The sequence below is a fragment of the Haliotis cracherodii genome, unplaced genomic scaffold, assembly GCF_022045235.1.
Source record: "Haliotis cracherodii isolate W230 unplaced genomic scaffold, xgHalCrac1.p SCAF_4, whole genome shotgun sequence".
NCBI lineage: Eukaryota > Metazoa > Mollusca > Gastropoda > Lepetellida > Haliotidae > Haliotis > Haliotis cracherodii.
In genome coordinates, this window is record NW_027266297.1 from 41,358,441 (window position 1) to 41,381,967 (window position 23,527).

Here is a 23,527-nt window from a genome sequence, read left to right on the forward strand (position 1 = left end):
AACGAACGAACTGCAAATCTGCATTTGTTACATATAATTGTACATATAATTATTTCAAAATGCCTACCTATAATGACTGAGAAAGAAGTACTTTTCTATAAATAGTGCAGCCATGACACCCCTACTTTTCTATAAATTCTGCAGCTGTTAAATTTACTGTTTCAATCAGAGGTTATTTTGATGTGATATCTGATTGACCAGTAATTTCAAAAATTCATGGTAGAATAGATTTTGTATACAAAACGCTGATCAGTTTGCAGCTAGTGAGCAGCCACCTGTGACTGGATTGTTTTATATATACAACAATACTTGTGCAGTTAAATGATCAAATTTGTCTAAAGACTCATTGGGTCAAGACCTGGCATGGACATGTCTTGCAAGAATATAGGTCACCTGAGCATCCTATACTTAGGCAGCTGTATGGATCGGGTACTCAGGCTTGGTGACTTGGTTGATTGCATGTGGAACAATGGTCATGATGTCAATCTCTGGATTGTCTGGTGCATGCTGGAATATTTACAGGCTGCGCGTTAGACAACAAACAAACACTGGACCAAGTGAATGTATCTGACATATCTATTTGAATATGTATTGGATTCAAATGATGATCTTTGATTCCAGTATGTCAGTGATGTTGTGAATAGTTTGTCTCTTGGTATCAAAAGGGACTGCCCTTATTAGTGAAGTTGTCATGTTTATATTACTGGTATGTAAATGTATATGTGTATTGCATTGCAGTGTGTACGGCAGTACCTGACAGTGATGATCACTGAGGGCAATGTATCTGAGATCACCTGTCCCGATGCTCAGTGCAAGAAGCAAGGCAAGATTGAAGGTCCAGAGGTGAGCACAGGGAGCCTCAGTAATCCAGATACTCCCAATCCATGACAAGAGAATCATACGTGTGTTTTTGATAACATGACTGAATGACTGTAGGTAGTGAATCAGTACACCCTAGTAACACAGGTGTAGTGAATCAGTACACCCCTAATATCACAGATGGTAGTGAATCAGTATGCCCTAATAACACAGGAGTAGTGAATAAGTATGCCCTTATAATACAGGTGTAGTGAATCAGTATGCCCTTATAACACAGGTGTAGTGAATCAGTATGCCCTTATAACACAGGTGTAGTGAATCAGTATGCCCTTATAACACAGGTGTAGTGAATCAGTACACCCTAATAACACAGGTGTAGTGAATCGGTACACCCTAATAACACAGGTGGTAGTGAATCTGTACTCCTAAAAACACAGGTGTAGTTATTCAGTACACCCTAATAACACAGGTGTAGTAAATCAGTACACCCCTAATAACAGAGGTGGTAGTGAATCTGTACACCCTAATAACACAGGTGTAGTAAATCAATATGCCCTAATAACACAGGTGTAGTGAATCAGTACACCCTAATAACACAGGTGGTAGTGAACCAGTTCACCCTAATAACACAGGTGGTAGTGAATCAGTTTACCCTAAAAACACAGGTGTAGTAAATCTGTACACCCTAATAACACAGGTGTAGTAAATCAATATGCCCTAATAACACAGGTGTAGTGAATCAGTACACCCTAATAACACAGGTGTAGTGAATCTGTACACCCTAATAACACAGGTGTAGTGAATCAGTATGCCCTTATAACACAGGTGTAGTGAATCAGTACACCCTAATAACACAGGTGTAGTGAATCAGTTCACCCTAATAACACAGGTGGTAGTGAATCAGTTCACCCTAATAACACAGGTATGGGGAATCAATATGCCCTAATAACACAGGTGTAGTGAATCAGTACACCCGAATAACACAGGTGTAGTGAATCTGTACACCCTAATAACACAGGTGTAGTGAATCAGTATGCCCTTATAACACAGGTGTAGTGAATCAGTACACCCTAATAACACAGGTGGTAGTGAATCAGTTAACCCTAAAAACACAGGTGGTAGTGAGTCAGTTCACCCTAATAACACAGGTGTAGTGAATCTGTACACCCTAATAACACAGGTGTAGTAAATCAATATGCCCTAATAACACAGGTGTAGTGAATCTGTACACCCTAATAACACATGTGTAGTAAATCAATATGCCCTAATAACACAGGTGTAGTGAATCAGTACACCCTAATAACACAGGTGGTAGTGAATCAGTTCACCCTAATAACACAGGTGTAGTGAATCAGTACACCCCTAATATCACAGATGGTAGTGAATCAGTATGCCCTAATAACACAGGAGTAGTGAATAAGTATGCCCTTATAACACAGGAGTAGTGAATCAGTATGCCCTTATAACACAGGTGTAGTGAATCAATATGCCCTTATAACACAGGTGTAGTGAATCAGTATGCCCTTATAACACAGGTGTAGTGAATCAGTACACCCTAATAACACAGGTGTAGTGAATCGGTACACCCTAATAACACAGGTGGTAGTGAATCTGTACACTCCTAAAAACACAGGTGTAGTTATTCAGTACACCCTAATAACACAAGTGTAGTAAATCAGTACACCCCTAATAACAGAGGTGGTAGTGAATCAGTACACCCTAGTAACACAGGTGTAGTGAATCAATATGCCCTAATAACACAGGTGTAGTGAATCAGTACACCCGAATAACACAGGTGTAGTGAATCTGTACACCCTAATAACACAGGTGTAGTGAATCAGTATGCCCTTATAACACAGGTGCAGTGAATCAGTACACCCTAATAACACAGGTGGTAGTGAATCAGTTCACCCTAATAACACAGGTGTAGTGAATCTGTACACCCTAATAACACAGGTATAGTAAATCAATATGCCCTAATAACAGAGGTGGTAGTGAATCTGTACACCCTAATAACACAGGTGTAGTAAATCAATATGCCCTAATAACACAGGTGTAGTGAATCAATACACCCTAATAACACAGGTGGTAGTGAATCAGTTCACCCTAATAACACAGGTGGTAGTGAATCAGTTAACCCTAAAAACACAGGTGTAGTAAATCTGTACACCCTAATAACACATGTGTAGTAAATCAATATGCCCTAATAACACAGGTGTAGTGAATCAGTACACCCTAATAACACAGTTGGTAGTGAATCAGTTCACCCTAATAACACAGGTGGTAGTGAATCAGTTCACCCTAATAACACAGGTGTAGTAAATCAGTTCACCCTAGTAACACAGGTGGTAGTGAATCAGTACACCCTAATAACACAGGTGGTAGTGAATCAGTACACCCTAATAACACAGGTGGTAGTGAATCAGTTCACCCTAATAACACAGGTGGTAGTGAATCAGTTTACCCTAAAAACACAGGTGTAGTAAATCTGTACACCCTAATAACACATGTGTAGTAAATCAATATGCCCTAATAACACAGGTGTAGTGAATCAGTACACCCTAATAACACAGTTGGTAGTGAATCAGTTCACCCTAATAACACAGGTGGTAGTGAATCAGTTCACCCTAATAACACAGGTGTAGTAAATCAGTTCACCCTAGTAACACAGGTGGTAGTGAATCTGTACACCCTAATAACACAGGTGGTAGTGAATCTGTACACCCTTAATAACACAGGTAGTGGTGAATCAGTACACTCCTAAAAACACAGGTGTAGTTAATCATTATATTTCTAATAACACAGGTGGTAGTTGACGTTTTGCCCCATTCCTTGGCCCCATCACATTACATTTCCGGAGCATAACTCCTAAACCGTTCCATATTTCTTCAGGAAACTTTGTATACACATCAGCCATGTGCTGAGCTGATGCTTTAGCTATTCAGGATTGTTTTCATTTTCTATTTCAATTCAATAGGGAGCTACCTCCATCAGAAAACTGGATAGTATTTCACACACCTGAAAACCTGGTGAGGAAGTTATTTTTGAGTTTTTGTTTCAGATAAAAAAAATGGTAGACCACACCACATTTGAGAGGTACCAAAGATTACGGTATTTGAGGGGTAAGTAGGTTTTCCTGGACATTTTTGCGTTATGTCTTGAGACCAACATGTCAAAACATGTAAAAAATCTCATAAATCTCATCTTAGTGAGTTAAGTTTCGGGTTGAAAGGGTGAGTTGTTTGGCATTGGATGAGACAGTTGAGGCAGATGATAGGTGAGTCCACAGACTTTACACATTGAACCCATGTGGGCAATGGAACCCAGGTCTTCAAGGTGACAAGTGAATGCTTTAACTACTAGGCTACCCACCAAAATGTTGTCTGATTATTTTGATATGTTGTATTACAGAGGTTGACATGGACCCCAACCGTACCTTCTGTCCCGAGGCTGGCTGTGAAACAGTCTGCCATGTTTGCTCAAGTCCCACACCTCCACCGGAGGAGAACGTCCATCCTTCGCCTGTCCAGTGTCCAACAGTACGTTTATCACATTTACTACATTTTGGCCATGACAAGATTTTGAAATGTTTCTCACATTTAAAACATGCTGTCTTTGTTCAGGGTGATCAAAATATAGTTTTCATATTCGTTATTTTATTGAGTTATCTTTCCTTGCCTCAGTTGCTATTGTCACTTGCTGGGTTTGAAGTAGTTTTTTGCTTTCTCTGAAGAGAATAGGCCTGGTCATTTTGAAAATAGATAATTGATGAGACAAATTGTTTTCATGGCCTTATTATATTTGGATTGGTTAAGAAATGTATGATCTGAAACATGGAATAACGTTCATCAATAAACAACAAACAAAAGCCTATCAAAAGCTTAACTCACATATACTAAATTTAATATAACAGTTTGCTCAATTTATCCTTTCACTTTGTATAATTTGTTATATTATGGGGGCATTATTTCTTCGAAGAATGTTCCATGATTTAAAGGAAGACTATTTTTTTAATGGCTGTTCAAATGTCTATGATTTTGACCTCATCATGGTAGTTGAAAGATAGTTGAAATGGCAGCTCTTCTCTTTTTGCAGTGTGGTCTGAAGTTTTGTTCAATATGTAAATCCAAATGGCATGCTGCCAAAACTTGTGATGAGGTGATGGCGTCTGGCAGACAGGAAGATATTGGGTGAGTTGTCTCATTATTTGCAGCGATGTTGCGAGAGACAAATGGCATTAGGACATTTTCATGGTAGATTTTTCAACTTTGTTTAGACGTTCTTCTATATCATTACCAAATTTAAACAAAATCTATATGCACAGGCTATGAGTTTCTAAGTGTGTCAGACTCACAGGGGAACATAGCCATGGTCACCATATATTCAGGGCTGTCTTTTCTTACATCAAGCCAGCATGACATTTGGCTCTTGTTTACTTTTAACGATTTGTAACCTAACAAATCACTCCCTACCCTTTCCATTTTGAAAAAGTCGTGAGAAACAAGAATGTTTAAAGCCGTCTTAGCACTTCAGACCTATAATCATGGAAGTCGTAGCAACTTGGTTGACCAGGTCCCATATTTTAATGGTGTCAAGAGTTAAACTTGAGGGCTCAAGTTTTGTGTGAACCATGTACTGATTATTGTCATGACACAGTGCTAGGTTTCCTCAGGGATAACTTTTCAGATTAAACCAAAGTGTTAATTAAATTCTGTATGTGTGATCTTTAAATGTAACTTGTCTATCATAAGCCACTGGATATTATGTTTTGATACCTCTGATTGACCAATCAAAATTGAGTATTTTCCAAATCCAAGGCAGAATATCAGATTTATATGAACCCCAAAATAAATGTGACAAACACATGGAAAATGATGAACACGTGAACATGCTTAATGCACAGTGAGATTCACAAAATAGATTTGGGTTTTTTAGAAATGAACCAGGGTATTACCAATATCAATGATGGGGACATACTTTTTATTGACAATTGCTTATTATTACTTGCCCGTGAAGAGGTCACTCGTTTTATAAACATACAGCAGTATTACACATTGTGTAATACCAAAGCGTAATCTTTTGTACTGTGGGAACAAGTTTCATGAACAAATATTGAAAGCTCTCAACATCTCTTGTCTTATTCAACAACATTGCATGTGGAGATGATAGACCACTGAGAGGAGCTATTCACACATGACTGAAATTCCGTACAAGTTATAAATGGTACATAATAAATAAAATGCTAAACTCGCTCCCTTCTAATACCAATGTTACGAAACTCATGATTAGTTCTGGTATGTGGTATTCTATATTTATCTCTTAGGTGAAATGACAATTCATCGAGTTTGATGATGGATCAAAAATATTTTTTCCAGTTGGTGCTTTAATTCCAAAGGGCAAACCTTAGCATTTTTATGAGTGCTCTGTGGCACACCTCAGCCCAAAATACACTCTGTCCAGGAACTTGTATTACTCATACTGTTAATCACTGATGTGGCTGGCCGGTACTAATGACAGGCTGCTGTGCTATAGCTGACTGCAATGATATTCATTCATCACATGATATGTCTGCGAATATTGCCCTTGTTTTGCAGCATTCCATTCAGCAGTGCAGAAGATGCGAAGATCAAGCGTTGCCCCGTCTGCCATGTGCCTATAGAGAGAAATGATGGCTGTGCACAGATGATGTGTAAGAGATGCAAACATGTGTTCTGCTGGTACTGCCTTGCATCTCTAGATGTAAGTTACACCCAATTATACCCTTTTTATTTGTTCGCTTAATGCTACACCCAGCAGTATTCCAGCTATATGACAGGAACCTGTAAATAATCAAATCTAGATGAGACAACTCAGTGCTGGATATGAGATGAGAAATGCCCATTGCAGTCTGGGTACGATGATGTGTTAACAAGAGTACATATGTTGCCAGGGACCAGTTTCAAAAGTTCATTGTAGGATAAAAAGAACTCAATTACTTCAGATTTGTCACATTCCTCTTCCATCCCCACAAAATGTGTATTAATGCTGACATATTCCTCAAAGAGTTCTTTTGTAAAGCAATTCCTAGGACCTATTTGTTACAGATATGTATTGTATTTGAGTATGTCAGGTTGACTGCTATTTATCTCCACTCATTTATATACTTGATACCTCTTATGCCATTCATTTTGACATAAAGAAATGATATTTAGTAGAGCCGTTATTTATTCACTTGACCTTTTAATCCTCTGAAAAGTTGAATATGTCAGATGGAAAACTTGTGGAACTGTTAAACCTCTCAACCCCAAATTTAAGGAATTAAGATTTTTTTTTGTTTTATCTGGGAGGGCAGTCATAACAACAAAGAGTTACAACAGCCATAGTGCTAAGATCGCTTTGTGGAACAAAGCCCTGTATTGAGAATAATTAACTTTTTTTCTAACATAGTGGTGTAAGGGAGATAACTCTCCTTCCGGAAGTACTTGTGGTGTAATGATAGCATGTGAGTCATATCTGTTGAGAGTTGTAAGTATAAAATATGTGTTTGGTTGTCTTGTCTGTTGTCATAGGTTTTTAGGAAGGATTGTGTGTGTAGAGAAGATTGTTTGTCAGTTAAATGATGAATGCTAACGAATACATTAACTTGAAGCAGTGAGTTCTGTTGTCGATCAATAGGTAAGCTTACTATGCTGCATTCAAACTGCGAGTCTTCGCTCTAGCTGATATATTTTTTCACGGGTTCATAATTCTATATACACCGATTCACAAAATGGCGCTTGGTTGTTGATGGCAACATATAACGATCATTATGAGATTGAAAAAAGACAAGAGAAACAGCTTCCCACATTATGAAAGTGGATGACTGGTTTGTTAAATCTTATATTAGAAATAATAATGACTTTTTCAATACATGTATAATTACAACGTTTTTCATCTTATATTATTGAATATTTGCGAGTACCGGCACATGTCTTGCAGTCCCGACTTCGCAGTGTTTTTTGCCTTTCACTTCCTGTTTCGGCTTATCTGAAGGTCATATCATTTTCTTTCGTATTTCAATGGTCAAGTTAATACCTCGGCTTATCTACGGGGTCGGCTTATCTGCGGTCATATACGGTATTTAAAAAAAATAGATGATTTTGTCCATCTGCCAAAATGCGAACATAATGTGTTGCAACACATCTCATTGCACTAAGTGCACCTGTTAACGACTGGATTAGAATAGAGCCAATGCTGTCTATGCAACCAGATTGGATCAGGTGGTCAGGCTTGGTGACTTGGTTGATTGCATGTGTAAAAATGTATTATTTGACACCTCCAGCTAACAACGTTTCCAGACATCAAATACTCCATAAGAACCAGTCAATGTTTATCTCCTGAATATAATGGTCCTAAGATCTGGTTGTTGAATTTCTTACAGGATGACTTTCTGTTGCGGCATTACGACAAGGGGCCATGTAAAAACAAACTGGGACATTCCAGAGCCTCTGTGATATGGCATAGAACACAGGTGCTGTATCCTTTATCACAAATATATCAGTTTTGTGAGCTATATATGGACGTTACATAATGTTTAAAGACCTGTCTGTAAAATCAAATGAAGAGAAAAGTTTTAAAAGCCTGCAATGAAAATTGACTGAAAGCTAACATTTTATTCTTTTGAAAACTTCCAAGTTTTGAACTTACAACACCAAATGGTGTAAATAGGATAATAACAAATGAAGTGACTAGGATATGTTAAAAAAGCTGTTTCTATTTGGAAAGAAAGGTCTTGATGAAAGCTTCTACTTTTAGCAAATAGTTTACATTATATTTTGTTGTCAAAGACTTGCTTATATTTAGTTCTTTTCCTCAACTTTGAGAACAGGATGAAACTTAATGTTATAATGCTACGTTGTATTTCTTGATAATATGTACAAAGGTCTCAAGCTACTGTTTTAGTTATCAACTCAAAATTTGATCTCTTGGTTTTCTTTTCATTCTCTTTGATGATGGAATGTGTCCCAGACATGGAAAGTGTCAAGTTTTCATGTATCGTATCGGTATCTTACTATCAATATGTCTCTTATCACAATAAAGTAAAACTTATTCATGCTCTGTCTTCTCTTTCAGGTGGTAGGCATTTTCGCAGGTTTCGGCGTGCTGCTCCTGGTGGCATCTCCCTTCCTCCTACTTGCTGCACCATGCATCTTGTGCTGCAAGTGCAAGATGTGCAAGTGCTGCGAAGATGAGGAAGGGGATGGCCTCGCCACTTGACGGGGGATGCCATCGCTGGGGAGAAGTCATTTTGGAGAATTGTCAAGCCAAATTATTATAGAAGCAGAATATATATGTATGAAAAAATGACATTGAAATATCCTCTTTTTGTAATTGTATGGGAGTTCAAAGTGAAATTTGAATTATTTCAAGATGGGTGAGACTGGGAAATGGAAATGAGACGTGGCAATATTGAGATGTCACCAAGCAGGGAGAAGTCAGTGTGCTGGTTTGCAGTGTCACATTCCCAAATGGGTGATCTCAATGGCAAATCATGGTACAACAGTAATCTGAGAGTATAAATACTATTGTTTAACAAAGACTGATTGTAATTAGGCTTCTGGCCAGTTCAAAGGCCAATTCTCACTCACATTGATGTTCCTGGAAATGGCCTTGAACAAATCCCCTTCCACATGATCAACCCTCTTGTTGGAGTTGAATATCCTTGAATCTTTAACCATGGTAACAAGGTAAACAGAAGAGCCAAAACTGAGCCATGTTTTCTAATGCAGATGGTGGGATGTCAGGTCAGATATATGGCCTTTGAAAATGCTTGCCTTCGATCTTGTGACTGAAATTCTGTATGGACCTGTATTATGGCCAAAGGGGATATTTTCCTGTATTATGGCCAAAGGAATTTTTTTTCCCTGTGATCACAGTTTGACTGTATCTTCATGGTTCAACCAATATGCTGGTCTACTAGACAAATGCCGGTAAATGGTAATTAGGACCAGTAATATTTTATTCAAGGCCTGGCTTTTGAAAAATATGAAATGCCAAGACTCCTTTTTTACTTTTAACTCAATATAGGAGCTTAATTTGGCAGAATATTTTCTTTATAAATGTATGCATGTTTTGTAGTTTTGGAGCCAAATTTTGTTGTACCACTGTTTCTGGTTTATCACTGGCTACCTGACAAAACTATATTTGAGGTCTTAGGCAGCCTTAGAAATTGGCACTAGTCCTATAGTCCTTGCCAACTGCCCAATAGTTAAGGTATCATAAGGACTAGTAGAAATTGGCCCTTTTTAAGGGTTTTGCTATATGTTATCATTATAAGGACTAGTGGACAAAAACTGTTAGTTTCTACTGCTGTTAGGAGTGTTTTTTCTCTCAGATTACTGATGCAGCTGTTGGAGTTCAGCTTGTATAAAATGTACAAATATATAATAATATTTAGTGTGAAACTGTAAGAACCCTAGCTGGAACTGTGATGTCATGTTCATTAACAACGTTGTCTGTCTGGTCAGGACCTTGTAGAAAGTGAGTGTTACTGATAGTTTGGTATTAATGCTACATATACTGCTCAACTTTTGTTAGGGAAATCAGCTAACCCAGTGTAGGATTTGAGGGTCGATTTAGGTGTATGACATGATTTTGTGTCATAACTGCCAATTATTGCGCTTGATCTTGTTCTGCAGGGGTTGTCATATGTGTATGTTTGGTAGAGTTACAGTTGTCTTTGCGCTAAGATTGTTGGACTGAACAAGCTATGAACTCATTTCCACTAAGCTGTCTATGCATTAAGTTAATTATAACGCCTATACTTTGACATAGCTTTACGATACTCATAGCATACATCTACTCTATGGAAAAAGGCCTTAAGCTCCATTCCATTAAGCAATCCTATTATTATAACTATCATGATGTGTTTGGTAGTTACAGAACCACCCTCTCATGACAAAGATGGTTTTATGGAACAAGGCCATAGGCTTTGTTCAGTGAAGTGTCTGTGTCTATAAATATGTGCTGTTTTGGTGTTCCGACAGTCATAGCACTAAGGTTACTTTGTGGAAAGGGGCCTTTTGTCTTTTGGTGGTCCTTCTACCATACTTTCAACACTGACTTAGCGCTAAGATTGCTGTACATGGACATTACGGAGAATGCAAGGGAATTTACTTTAGTGGTACCCCACTTATCCGGACCCTTATCCAAACCTCGCCTACTGAACAATATTGATCTGAAATGAAATAAATAATACTTACAATTCTGCTTTAGAAAGTGGTCAGATGTAACAAGTATTATATTTGGGATAACACTTTCTTAGTAAAGTACAGATTCTCATATTTTTGGGGGTTGTGACCCATCCAGGATTCGAACCCACACTGCCAGAGTGAGGCACCTAATCGCCAGCACACGAAGTCAGTGATCCAACCACTCAGGCTTCCAAAAAAGTCTGACAACTGGTAGTTAAGATCATACACTTAATGATCACTATGTTAAGTAGTTACATGTGAGTTGGGCAGTCATTGTCATTTGGCACTGAGTGAGCTTTGAGATTATCCCATAAATTAAGGTGCAAAAAACAGGTGACTGCGTGTATGCACACTGTACATTGTATCAGTCAACATGGCAAGTCAACATGCTAGGTAGAAACGAAATGTAGTGACAGCTGGGGAAAAGAAAGAAAGCTGTCAGTGTAAAAATACTACTCCTAAACTAGCCTTGACTTTTTGAGTAAAACGCTTTGGCAGTAAAGATATTATATGTTAGAAGAAAGATATTATGCATTACCCTTATATATAATAATAGAGTTGTTTATGTCTCAAGAGAATTTAGGTAGGGGAGGTAAGTCTGGTCAGTTATTACAAGGGACTCTGATATCAAGAAACTTGTTTTTCCTGACAATATTTTAGAAAAAAGTGTCCGGTTAAGCAAGGTTCAACTGTTTTGTTTATTTGTGGTTGCCAGTTGATTTCCCTACAAGTTGCATAGTATGTATGATGAATGATTGTTTGAAATGTTTTCTAAATATGTGACAATGTTAGAAATGTTTTTAAACACTGGTTGTTTGGAATCTGTCATGCCTTGTGATTTTATGAATACAACGGACATGCTTGGATATGTTGTGGACAAGGAAGGATTGAGTTGAGAAGTTTGTGTTCATATATAATCAGTTGTCTCTTATCAACTGTGATGTTACTTGTAAGTTTCTCATTCTGCCTCCTAATCTACAGGGTTGCATTTACCAGTAAACTCAATAAACATACTTATGGTCGGGTCCCATTGTCTTGTAGCGATGTTGGAAACTTTGATGAAGAAAGCAGCTAATGCTGACATTTTCAGAGTTATATTTTATTGTAAATCCTTCAAAATATTCTGGGGCCGATGAACCTCTGACTTGAATAAACGATAGGTCATATTTTAGTGTACAAAATTTAGTTGTGTTATGCTCCTTTTCAATACGTCCGGTGTAGTTTCAAATTTTCTGAATTGTTTGAGTCAACAGTCATATGGCAAGGGTGTTGGAATACAGAATGCGAGAAACAAACAAAATGCTTTATTGTAAAAAAATCTCCTGAATAAAATTAACGCCTGTTTGAAATAATTGCCGGGTCTCTGGACATTGCCAAATAACTAAAACGCTGGATGTTTATTCAAGGATTTACGGTAATAATAAAAAAGGTTTAAGTTATCTTTAAAATAATGGCAAGAATCAGTTTCAGAAACAAAATGTGAAAGTCAATGGGTCCTTGTCAAAACTGTTTCGTTCAATTTTGAAAATTACAGGGGTTACTAGATAATATTATCTATGAAAGCAGATTTCCAAGGACCCCTCCCCCATAATTTTTTGCCTGAAAATATTTGGAAAATTGGTGGGTAGTGTCCCTTCCTATTTTTAAATTTGTGCTGCAATATTTAACAGTTGCTTCACTTGCTTGAGGACACAAATTCAGTGTCTCCAAATTTCTCTATAACTGATTTTATTCAATTCTGCAACTTTAATGTGATAATCATATATGATATAATGAACTGACAGGAAGAACATCAAGCTTCAGGTTATGGGACTCTGCTGTAATATTGGGTAAAGAGATATATGCCTGGGCATATAGTTCCTAACCCAATTTCACTGACACTGATAACAATCTGTATGCAAATGCAGATGATCATCAAACTTTGTCAACCCGCACTTTTCATCCTCAGAATATTTAACATATCGTACTTTGTGATACAAAATGAATTATTTGGTCGCTGTGTTGAACACAGAATTATTACAATGTAGTGTTCAGTTTTGTTGTTGAATGTTTGCTTCATGTATTTATTTTGTTTTTTGTTGTGATATACTTGTGGTTTTAGCATTTAGTGCTGTATTGGTCTTAGAAATGAGATTTTGATTCAATTCCATAGCTATTTATGCACTTCCCCGTTGTTTTCTTCTGTTAGCTCACCTGGCTCAAAGGCAGTATGAGCTGATGTTGGGTTACTTTTACATCTGTCATCTGCAAACATTTCATGTTTTCTATTTTTCATCAGAACTGCTAGATTGATTTAGATGACTTATTTTCAAGGCATCAATTTCGAGTACTGTATCCACCCTGCTCCAATATGCACCTTCGACTAACTTCTTGACCAATCTGGATTAATACGTGCATTTTATTCAAGTGCCCTGTACTAAGACTACATGAACATGAATGCCCAAAATGATTTAGTAAAGAGGTGCTATTATGCACACAGACACAGGTTCATTCCCAAAGCGAACACATCACCACCTGAAATGACACTCAGTGGTGCGACTCAAGCAGTGACTCCTCGAACTGTTCTTGCCATAAAAGGCAGCTATGCTTGTTGTAAGAGGCGACTAATGGGAGCGGGAGATCAGGCTCGCTGACTTGGTTTATGTATGTCATTGTATACCAAATGCAAAGATCAATGCTCATGATGTCAATCACTGGATTGTCTGGTCCAGACTTGATTATTTAAAGACCCCCGTCATATAGCTGGACTATTGCTGAGTGCTTATTATGGCAAATACAGTAGTTTTTTAAAAATTCAGGTTGTTTTTTGTTTTTTTAAATATTGAAAATCTGCTGAGAATCCACAAGACCTTAAAAGGTAAATCCTTGTAGGGATGATACTAACCACAAGTGGTTTCACGTCTCAACAAGGCATCATCATTCACTATCCATGTTGTAGAACATGGTTTGGTCTTTTAGATGTGAGCCATGTGAGCTACAGAGCCTTTTCTTACATTTTACCGTCCTACTTCATTGAACACTAACAAAGTTTCATAAGGTTTGTGAGAATTTGGTTGAAGTCAGAGAAACAAAGGTTGTTCTAACAGGCAACTTGAATTTAACTCAATCTGTTTACAAGAACAGTAATAGCCACTGTTGTTGATTTGAACTGGTTTACATTGTTTTCAGTTTTGTTAAGACTCGACTGCTTGTAGCCTTTGTCAGGACAGGACAAATCACTTTGATAGAAGCCTGTATACAACGAAAATGTTGTCTGTTAATTTATTGAAAAATTATTTTGTTTTGTTCTAAATTTACATTCTCATGACACACTTCATTTGAAGATTTTTACAGATTTGGGTTTGAAATTGAACTTAACAGAGATCTATTTATTCCATGCGTGTTTCATGAAACTGTTGTATTGAGGTGTCATAAGTGTTATTTTGAACTTCTTTAATGATTACTGTTACAAAGAGAACTCAATTTTGAGTGAAGTCAGTATTGAAGAACAACTTTTTCTCATGGGTAAGGTGCTAAATAAGCTGAAAAATCAAATATTTGATTCTTAGGTAAATCTAAATACATATTGTTTTTGTTCCAAAGCACCAGTGAATGCTGTGTTGTGGGATTTTGATGGTCCCTTAGAGCCTCTGTAATATCTAATACTTGGACAAACACTTATTTTATGTATGCCTTGTGTTCAGTGGTATATAAGATATGTTTCTTGTTAGTGATTATGTTTTCAGGCTATAGACTTTGTGTTCAGTGGTATTTAAACATTTTTCAGTGTTCCTGTTTTATTCTAATGCTTGTTGTGGATGTATTATATCTACATTTTAGCTCAACTGAGAGACAAAATAATCCCTGAAGCACTACCACATGCCAAAAGGTTCTGATGTTTGGAAGGTATATTTGTCAGGGAGTATTGTTTGGTTTGCCTTTCTGGAGACGTTTAATGCATTTGTTAACCATTTATTAATATCATTTGTTGTTAATTACTTCTAATGTATCCATGCACTTACAAAAAATAACTTGTATCTGGAAAAAAATACATATTGAAGAAAAAATATGGAATTTTTGCAGAAATTATCATTCCTCATTTTAGAAACATAAGTACTTGTACATGTTTATGGAGGAATTTTATGATAGATGGGTATTATATTACCATTAACTGATAAAGGTCCAATATTGTATATAGTCATGTTTTGGTGAGATATTAATGTTCAAACAAGACTAGCTCATTTTTATAATACTAATGCCAGCAATGCATAGCTAGGCATAGTATGTATCTATAATCTTTTGCTTTTTTAAATTGTTCTATAATTCATTCACAAGAAGTTGTGTGGGAATTTTCTACTTTGTTTACATGAAAAAACTAATTCAGCATTCATTCCATCTGCCAGTCATTCTTTCCACTTTCGTTTTTCAACTTTCATCTCTCAGTATTTAAAACTATGCTCAAAGGCTGAAGTAACAGTCATCATGTATAATTATGCTTTACATCTCTTTTGTAAAACTGAATTTGAAACTTTGAAACCTGGAGGCTAAGAGGTGCACTCATCAGCCTATTCCTTACATGCAATTGTGGGATATCTGGAATATTGTCAAAGGTGCATAAAATACTCTTCAGTCCATTAAAATGCGAGTACACATTGAATTATCAAAAAAAAGGTCACGGTCTTTACAAAATAACAATATAATATATGAGAAGATGGCCATATTTATTTTTGCCTTGAAGTATTTTTTTTCTATTTCAGAGGTAATACACACTACACTATTCAATCATAAATGCATCTACTGTTATTCATGCAGAGAGAAAATGAGGAAATTGTGACCCCTCAAAATGTTTTTTTATTATCCAAACAACATAATACTGAAAGGATGTATTGTAAGATTATGTAAGTATGACAGAATCTCAAAGACATCGTTTATGACTGTTTCAAACAATGAAGAAGGGAGATTAATTATAAACATGTCCTACAAGCTTGTAATATGAGTACATTCTTGGACTTATCCCTTCTAAGTTCAAAAGTTTGATGTATATAAACAAATAATTCTTCTCCTATTTTTCTTCAGATTAAACTTAATGTTATGAGTGAGTTATCCTGTGCCATAGGTCTTGTTCTAAAGGAAGAATAGATGTTGAAAGTGTGTGTCATTTGTAGCTTGTGTTGACTGTACTGTGTGTTCACATTGCAAGCTGTTGTTCAATACTGTACTTGTCACTGTAAACAGTGCAGCTATTTTCACTGTGTTTGAATCAGTGTTTTCAGACTCTATTCAGTTACCTTGCATGTTATGAGAAACTCTGGAAACCTCACATTTAAAAACTTTAAAAATCTTGTGTTGAATTGCTCAACTAAAAGTCACCCACTTTGAAAATGACACATCTATGAAATCTCTGATGTTCCCAAGATGTTTCATTGTACTACAATTCCATGTCAAGCATCTTCATGATTCTGACTTTCATGACATTATGCTATAAAAAGTTTCCCATTAGCTCATTTTACACTTAAGAGGATGTCTCTATACTCAAAAGACTGAAAACTAGATAATCGTGTTGTCACAGTAACATGGAAGCAACAGAATGCTTTGGTTACAACCTGGACATTTATAGAATCAATACTAACAAACTCGTCTGTAACATTCTGTTCAATACCATTACAGTAACAGAAAAAAAACAATTACAAAAAATGATGCCAAAAAACGAGATTAAATTGGCAGTTTGCAAAACCAAGACTTTTTGTTTCACTACAGAAAAAAATAATGAGAATCACTTTTTACCTACCTGGTATTCATGGACTAAGAAATATGTTATAGATATGAAACATTATTAGCATTTGGCAGAAGGGGTAAAAGTACATCGACACTACATAATGGTCAGCTGTGATATATTTTCTTTCGAGTGTTTCTTTCGTTCTAGTCTTGTGTTTCTTCTAGTTGTTTTTATCTCCTTTTAGCCGGAACAAAAATCAGCATTCCACAAGTTCAATGTATCCACGTTTTTTAAAATCTTTTTTTTTTGCAGACACAAATATATTTAAAGAGTCCAAACTTATATTGGTATGCAATTAATCATCAACTAGAGGGAGAGCATTAAATCCTGGATACTCATAACAGCTAGTCCTGTATACTAATGATTTCAGTTTTTGTTGGCGTGTTGACTCATGTAATGTCATTGCAGTTGAACATTGTATACATATACCATGTGACTTGTACCAAATAAATGATTGATTTTTCAGGAAATGTCTTGTTTTTATATGTAATTAGGAGGTAAATTTGTTTCCTGATTTACAGGTGTTGAGTATTTGATGCTACACAAATACTGAATGGAAAGTCTGTCTCTTTCTATTGAAACTGTCAGACAGCATGATGTAATGAATGATAAATGTTTATCAAAATATCATGGTGTAACATGTATACAAATGTTCATATAACTACAGAACAGCAGGTAATATATATTAGGATCCAGGAAAATGCACATACAAAATATTAGTAGTTTCAGTTATGGCATTTAGATAGATGCTAGCCTAAGGTAACAAGAACCTATGTACCATACATACTATTCAGTAAGACAAAAGTTATGTCTACATAGTTTTATAGATTGCCTATTGAACTATTTTATTTAAATAAATCGGTCATCACCTATATTAGAATAGCATTGAGCAAATACTCTAGACTCGATAAGGTTTGGCCCCTTTGGTCTGTTGTGATATAATCTCTTCCCACGCACCCAGTAAACATCAACAGGATTTGTGCCAGTCCAACAGACATTGACCGTAGGGCACACATTGTATCAACAAGCAATAATATTCCATTTATTGTTCTAAATTTTAGTTAAATACATAGAGAAGCAAGATGTTAGGCCGTACATTTTATAGATATTGTTCATTGTCCTTGTAAATAAAATTGTAATTAGTCGAACATCAGACACACAACCATAATATAAACTATGTAGACATAACTTTGGTCTTATTGAATAGTATGTCTAGGAGATGTGTTCTGGTTACCTTAGGCTAGCATCTATCTAAATGCTATAACTGAAACTAATATTTTGTATGTGCATTTTACCTAATATGTATTACTTGCTAAACTATAATTATATGAAATGTTTAAATGTTGTACCATGATAACTCATAAAAGCACTTGTGGATCTAATTATGACACTTGGTATAATTGTTATATCATGATAACTTAAGAACTTGAAATCAGGCCTCAATTATTTATTTTTTACCAAGTAGCCATATGGCTACAAGTTTGTCTTTTTCCAGGTACCCAGTGATAATATCAAAAAGTCAAACCAAAAGCCTTTGAAATTATCTTTTATTGAATAACTACTACCTGTGCAAGTCATAGCACCAGTCTTGGAATTGGATCTTAGTGGAAACTGTACTTAAGTTTTGTTATTTGTGTGACTCTAACAATGATGCAATTTATGTAGGTTATATATTATATAGGTATATCCTTGCTTATCCAATAAAATACTAATTACATTACATAATATTTATGTTTTCCGGTTCATTGTTGACTTAGGAATTATTTGTGAGTACAGACATGTTTATTTTTATGTCAACATATGTGTAGCAATAGAATTTAGTCGCCACAAGATATTTTTCAAGTTAGTCATTTGGCTACCTCTGAATTTTAGACAGTAGATAAATTGAGATTTAGGTTCCATTGGCGACCATTTCTAGTCACGTTTTTAATCGCACCAGTCCATCCAAATACCACAACAGTTGAAGATAGATATCCTGCTCGAACAGTTTGTATACTAGCTCAAAGCCAGTTCATGTTCCATCCATTAATTGCTAATTGTAAGGCATGTAAACAGCAAGTACAATATTTTAATATTTCGTTTTGTGGTCAGAGGATTGAAGCAACCTTTCACTCCAGACAAATCCTGTGTCCACAAGGGCACAGGTGGTTCACAGGTGCCCACGACACCTACTTATCAAAAACATTTATAGGTAGATGGAATAGTCAAGGATGCAATCCCACTTGTGCAAGAATTTCCCAGACTTAAAATAAGCACTCCAACCCTAAGATTGTTTGCATCACCAGAAAAGAGACTTCACATGCAGACAGATGCATTTCAGTGACAAAGGCACATCACATGCTAGTAACATCAATCCTAGAGAAGGTTGGAGAGAGTATTCAATTCATTTACATAATTACACCACAATTATAATATAGTGGCACTCACATTGTTATTCATAACCCTCATTCCTGTGGTGAAAACTTACACAAATACTTATTAATATAAATTTTTATTAACAATTATACATAAAAAAGGGTACTAAAACAGTTAACTAAAACAAGACATACATGCAACTTAAAAAACACTAAATAACTTATTTTCCACACATTTTCAACGAATTTTAAAATCATTAAAAATGGCTGTGTTCCAATCAATGATTAAAAAAGTATTAAAAATAGTTTGCTGAATTCAATTGTCTCTGATGTATTCATGACGGTGGTGAGATTATGAGCACAGTTGAGGTCTTGATTCATGAACAGGTCTTTTGATTCCAATGTTTAGAAATCAGCATCCAATGTGAACTGATGGTTAGCAGATCCTCCGGACATCACACCCATTCTTTGATATTCACCAACTCGCTTTTCAAAAAAGTTTGTTTTTCCTTCCAAGGAAATGTGTTCCATAAAGTCAAAGGGATTTTCTGAACTGTACACCTGCCAAACAACAATAATTAGTACCAATGTCTGGTATGTTTATAGAGCATGTATCAATGTTATACATTCAAAAGAATGTGCAACAAAACTGTTGTGGAAATAATTTTATATAATACTTCATAATAGATAAAAGATTTCTAGTGCATCCTCCATATACTGAAAAGAAAAAAGTTAAGGATCCTTTCATATTACTAGTTAACCGTTATGCCATGCCACGTTGTTTTAGCATACAATATTACGTAAGACATCAAATAAGTGTAGCAGATGTATAACTGAAAATGCCAAGATGCAAGAAAAGCTGTGTTCATATCTTTTTACTTTACGCTGACATTTCCTTACCTTTTCACACTGAAGTTCAACAAGAAGTCTGTCAGCTACAAATTCGATGTATTGCTTCATGAGATCACAGTTCATGCCGATGAGGTTTACAGGCAGTGCCTGTGTGAGGAATTCTTGCTCAATTGTAACAGCTTCCTTGACTATTTCATAGATTCTTTCTTGGGAAGGCTTGTTGTTCAAGTGGCGGAACATCAGACAGGCAAAATCACAGTGGAGACCCTTAAACAATAAATCCAGCAAATATTAGTTATGATCTTAATTATTTGTACGCCAACTTAAAAAGATTTCTTTTTAATCATTTGATTTCCATATACTGGTGTTAAAATGACATTTGGTTGTCACAAAATACAAATATTGAACATAAGATTAAAAGTAATTTCTTAAAATAGTTGATTTGAGCAAAATGAGTTTATGCAAATATCAGTACTGAAAGGGTAATTATTTGTATTGTTTTCATGATAACTGTTTTCAAAGAAAAATATTTTTCCAGTTTGGCAGTCCAGAAAAGTAATGTATTAAATTGTCACAATACTACCACTTTGCTGAAGAAACAAATTTTGTTTTTAGGGAAAGTAGCTTACCTCATCTCTGCTGATGAGCTCATTGCTGAATGTGAGACCAGGCATGATGCCACGCTTCTTTAGCCAGAAGATAGCAGCGAAAGACCCAGAGAAGAAGATTCCTTCTACAGAAGCGAATGCCACAACTCTTTCTCCATATGAAGCCAAATCATCATTCATAAAGCGCATAGCCCAGTCAGCCTTCTTCTTGACACATGGCATGGTCTCAATGGCATTGAACAGGAAATCTCTGCAAGAATACAGTAGAATTGTATAATGCACTAGTATGTAGAATATATATGCACCAACATTAAAGAAACAGCTAGACTGTCAGTATTACAGAGCAACAAAATAATATGCCAAGAAGAATGCCAACAAGAGTGACTGGAAATGTTTAAATGATAGTCGTAATGATTAGTTTTTATATTCAAAATCTAAAATATGTTGGTACCCGCACCTTTCTGCTGCATCTTTGATGTAGGTGTCGATGAGTAGGCTGTACATTTCACTGTGGATATTCTCCATGGCAATCTGGAAGCCATAGAAACACCTGGCTTCTGTCACCTGGACTTCCTGTGTGAAGCGTTCAACCTGAAGAATATAAAAGGTGGATTCATTTATAACATGCAAGTTTGTCAAGACACTCAACGTTTGATGTGTTCACACTGTAACTTTAGAATACTTAATCAGTAACAAAAATTGTCGACAATACAACACAAGCTCTGAGCTCTTATAACCATTCTGAATCAGGAATCAGTCTGCTGGTGGTGTGGCCTAGATTTTATAACAATTGCTTGGACAGCACACAATTGACCCTGAATCACTTGCAATTTAGCAATTAGCACAAACAAGGTTTTACAGTTTGGGTATATTGAACAGACATTTCCTGCTAACTGGGCCCAAATATTGGTCTCTGATCAGTCATCTTTAACTTATAATTCAGTTAACTGGCTTACCAAGTTCTCATTAACAATGCCATCACTTGCGGCAAAGAAAGCTAAGACATGAGAGATGAAATGTTTCTCATCATCCTTGAGCGTCTCCCAGTGGACAAGGTCCTTGGACAGATCAACCTCTTCAGCAGTCCAGAAAGAAGCCTCTGCCTTCTTGTACATCTGCCAAATGTCGTGGTACTTAATGGGGAATATCACAAAGCGGTTGGGATTATCACGGAGGAGGGGCTCATCTTCTTTCTTGAATAAGTTCAGCTTTTTCTTGTGTGTTGGTGCTTTTTTGATTGGCTGTAAAAAGAATGTATTTATGAGCAAAGGGAAAACAGTCATCCGACTATTTTGGCTTCCAACAAATTATTTTAACTCAAACTTTCAATATGATTGTATCTGTATCTATTAACTTCTGTCCATCTGTCCAATTCAAACCTTGGGATGTGCGATCCTCAGTTCTTACCTCATTGGTTCCATTTGTTGTTATAATATTCTGGAAAAAGAATAACAATAATTAGAAATAGTTTTTATTCATACTTCAAGTTCATCGCATCTAATAAACTTTTAATAAAGAAATAGTCAGACCCTGTTATCTCGAACCATGTCTCTGGTCCATACCACCTTGCTATATAAATACGACTGCTTTTCTTGAACATTGGCCGCAGGTGAAGTGAGGACATACAGAAGCCTTACTAAATGTTGAAGAAAAAACTTCACAGCCATTGTGTATATAAACTATTTACCCAAATCAAGTACACCTACATGAACTTAACATTGAGGAATTCCAAATCAACAAAAATTGAAAATAGTTTTCAAACTATCGACCCAACATGGGGGGCCAAAACCCATAAACAAAATATACAAAAACATCTGGTCTTAAAGACTAATTTCAAGGTCAGGCATCACATGTAAACATCCAAAGCTTTTGAACTATGAGAACTTAAACGAGTAAGTAAAGCTGCCCTGAAATGCTATCTTTATCAAAGAAAGGAAACCTTCAAATTGTACAGAATCTACGTTCAGAAAGAAAAGTTCAATTATTAAAAATATTGGTTCGTTCATTCAGCAAATTAATTAAGTTATTAAAGGAAGGAATTTAGCAAATGCTTTACATCGTTACAGATTCGCATACTAATCATATACCCTTCAGATATACTCACGATAAAATGCATGCACATTGACAATTAGAAGAAAATACAAACCTGTTTCTGACTCTCTCCCAAGACCTTGATCTTCTTCACAGATACTGAATCTTTGTTTGGAACCTGAAAAGCGTTTAATTTTGAGGTTATGGGAAAACATACAGACAAAAGACGCCCCATTGTCACTCGCGCCAAAAAAATTCTTTGTTCATATTGTCTGAGCAAACAATGTGAAATTGCGAAAACATATATTATCCACAAATCAACTTTCAATCTCGTAAGCAAGACGTAGTCCCAGTTATCAAATGATTAGGACACGTTTCCCATGTTTCTCTCATCAGAAGCAGACGTCTTTTCAGAATCATCAGACAACAAAAACTTTGGGGAAATCAAAAATCTTTACAATAAATTAATAAGTATTACATTTGGAATGGACCATCTGACTATATTTTGTATAAAATTGGCTACCAGATCATAACTTGGAAAAATTTCAATTTGCACGAAAGCTAAGAGTGACGCCCATCTTCGCGCCAAATGTCAAACATTGAATTTTAGTGGTAAACATACCTCATTTTCGTCATGAATCTTCGTTCTTCCGAGCTGTGATGAAATGTCAGCGTCCTTGATGACAATTTTGGTTTTTGGTAGGTGTGAGGACAACATGGTAAAAGTTTCAAGTAAAACGTTACAAAACCAAACTAAAATATTTGCCACAAAAGATACAAACACACTCTCTACCAGAATTTCAAGAGTCAATGACAAAAATCCGGGAAAAGATGTTCATAAACTCGCGCGCCGGACGGTTATAGCCAATAGGATTTGATTTTACAATATGCGGACCA

The 23,527-nt window shown here is 36.0% G+C and overlaps 2 protein-coding genes across 2 annotated transcripts in view; one reads left to right on the top strand and one right to left on the bottom strand.

The window, feature by feature from the left end:
* The window catches only part of LOC139478455 (probable E3 ubiquitin-protein ligase RNF144A), a 50,917-nt gene extending 33,671 nt beyond the window's left edge, over positions 1–17,246 (top strand). Inside the window, exons 3-9 of the mRNA XM_071260917.1 lie at positions 739–843; positions 3,881–3,941; positions 4,231–4,358; positions 4,915–5,009; positions 6,414–6,558; positions 8,219–8,308; positions 8,911–17,246. Coding sequence (XP_071117018.1) covers positions 739–843; positions 3,881–3,941; positions 4,231–4,358; positions 4,915–5,009; positions 6,414–6,558; positions 8,219–8,308; positions 8,911–9,054 — 768 coding nt within the window. The 3' untranslated portion in view covers positions 9,055–17,246. The remainder of the gene's footprint in view (positions 1–738; positions 844–3,880; positions 3,942–4,230; positions 4,359–4,914; positions 5,010–6,413; positions 6,559–8,218; positions 8,309–8,910) is intronic.
* Positions 17,247–19,259: 2,013 nt separating this feature from the next.
* On the bottom strand, positions 19,260–23,442 carry LOC139478821 (ribonucleoside-diphosphate reductase small chain-like). Its single transcript, XM_071261481.1, has 8 exons — positions 23,253–23,442; positions 22,746–22,808; positions 22,007–22,036; positions 21,556–21,840; positions 21,057–21,190; positions 20,621–20,849; positions 20,040–20,258; positions 19,260–19,700 (listed from the first exon to the last, which is right to left on the bottom strand). Exons 1-8 carry the CDS (start codon positions 23,346–23,348, stop codon positions 19,545–19,547), a joined length of 1,212 nt encoding a protein of 403 aa, XP_071117582.1. The 5' UTR covers positions 23,349–23,442; the 3' UTR covers positions 19,260–19,544.
* Positions 23,443–23,527: the final 85 nt, after the last annotated feature.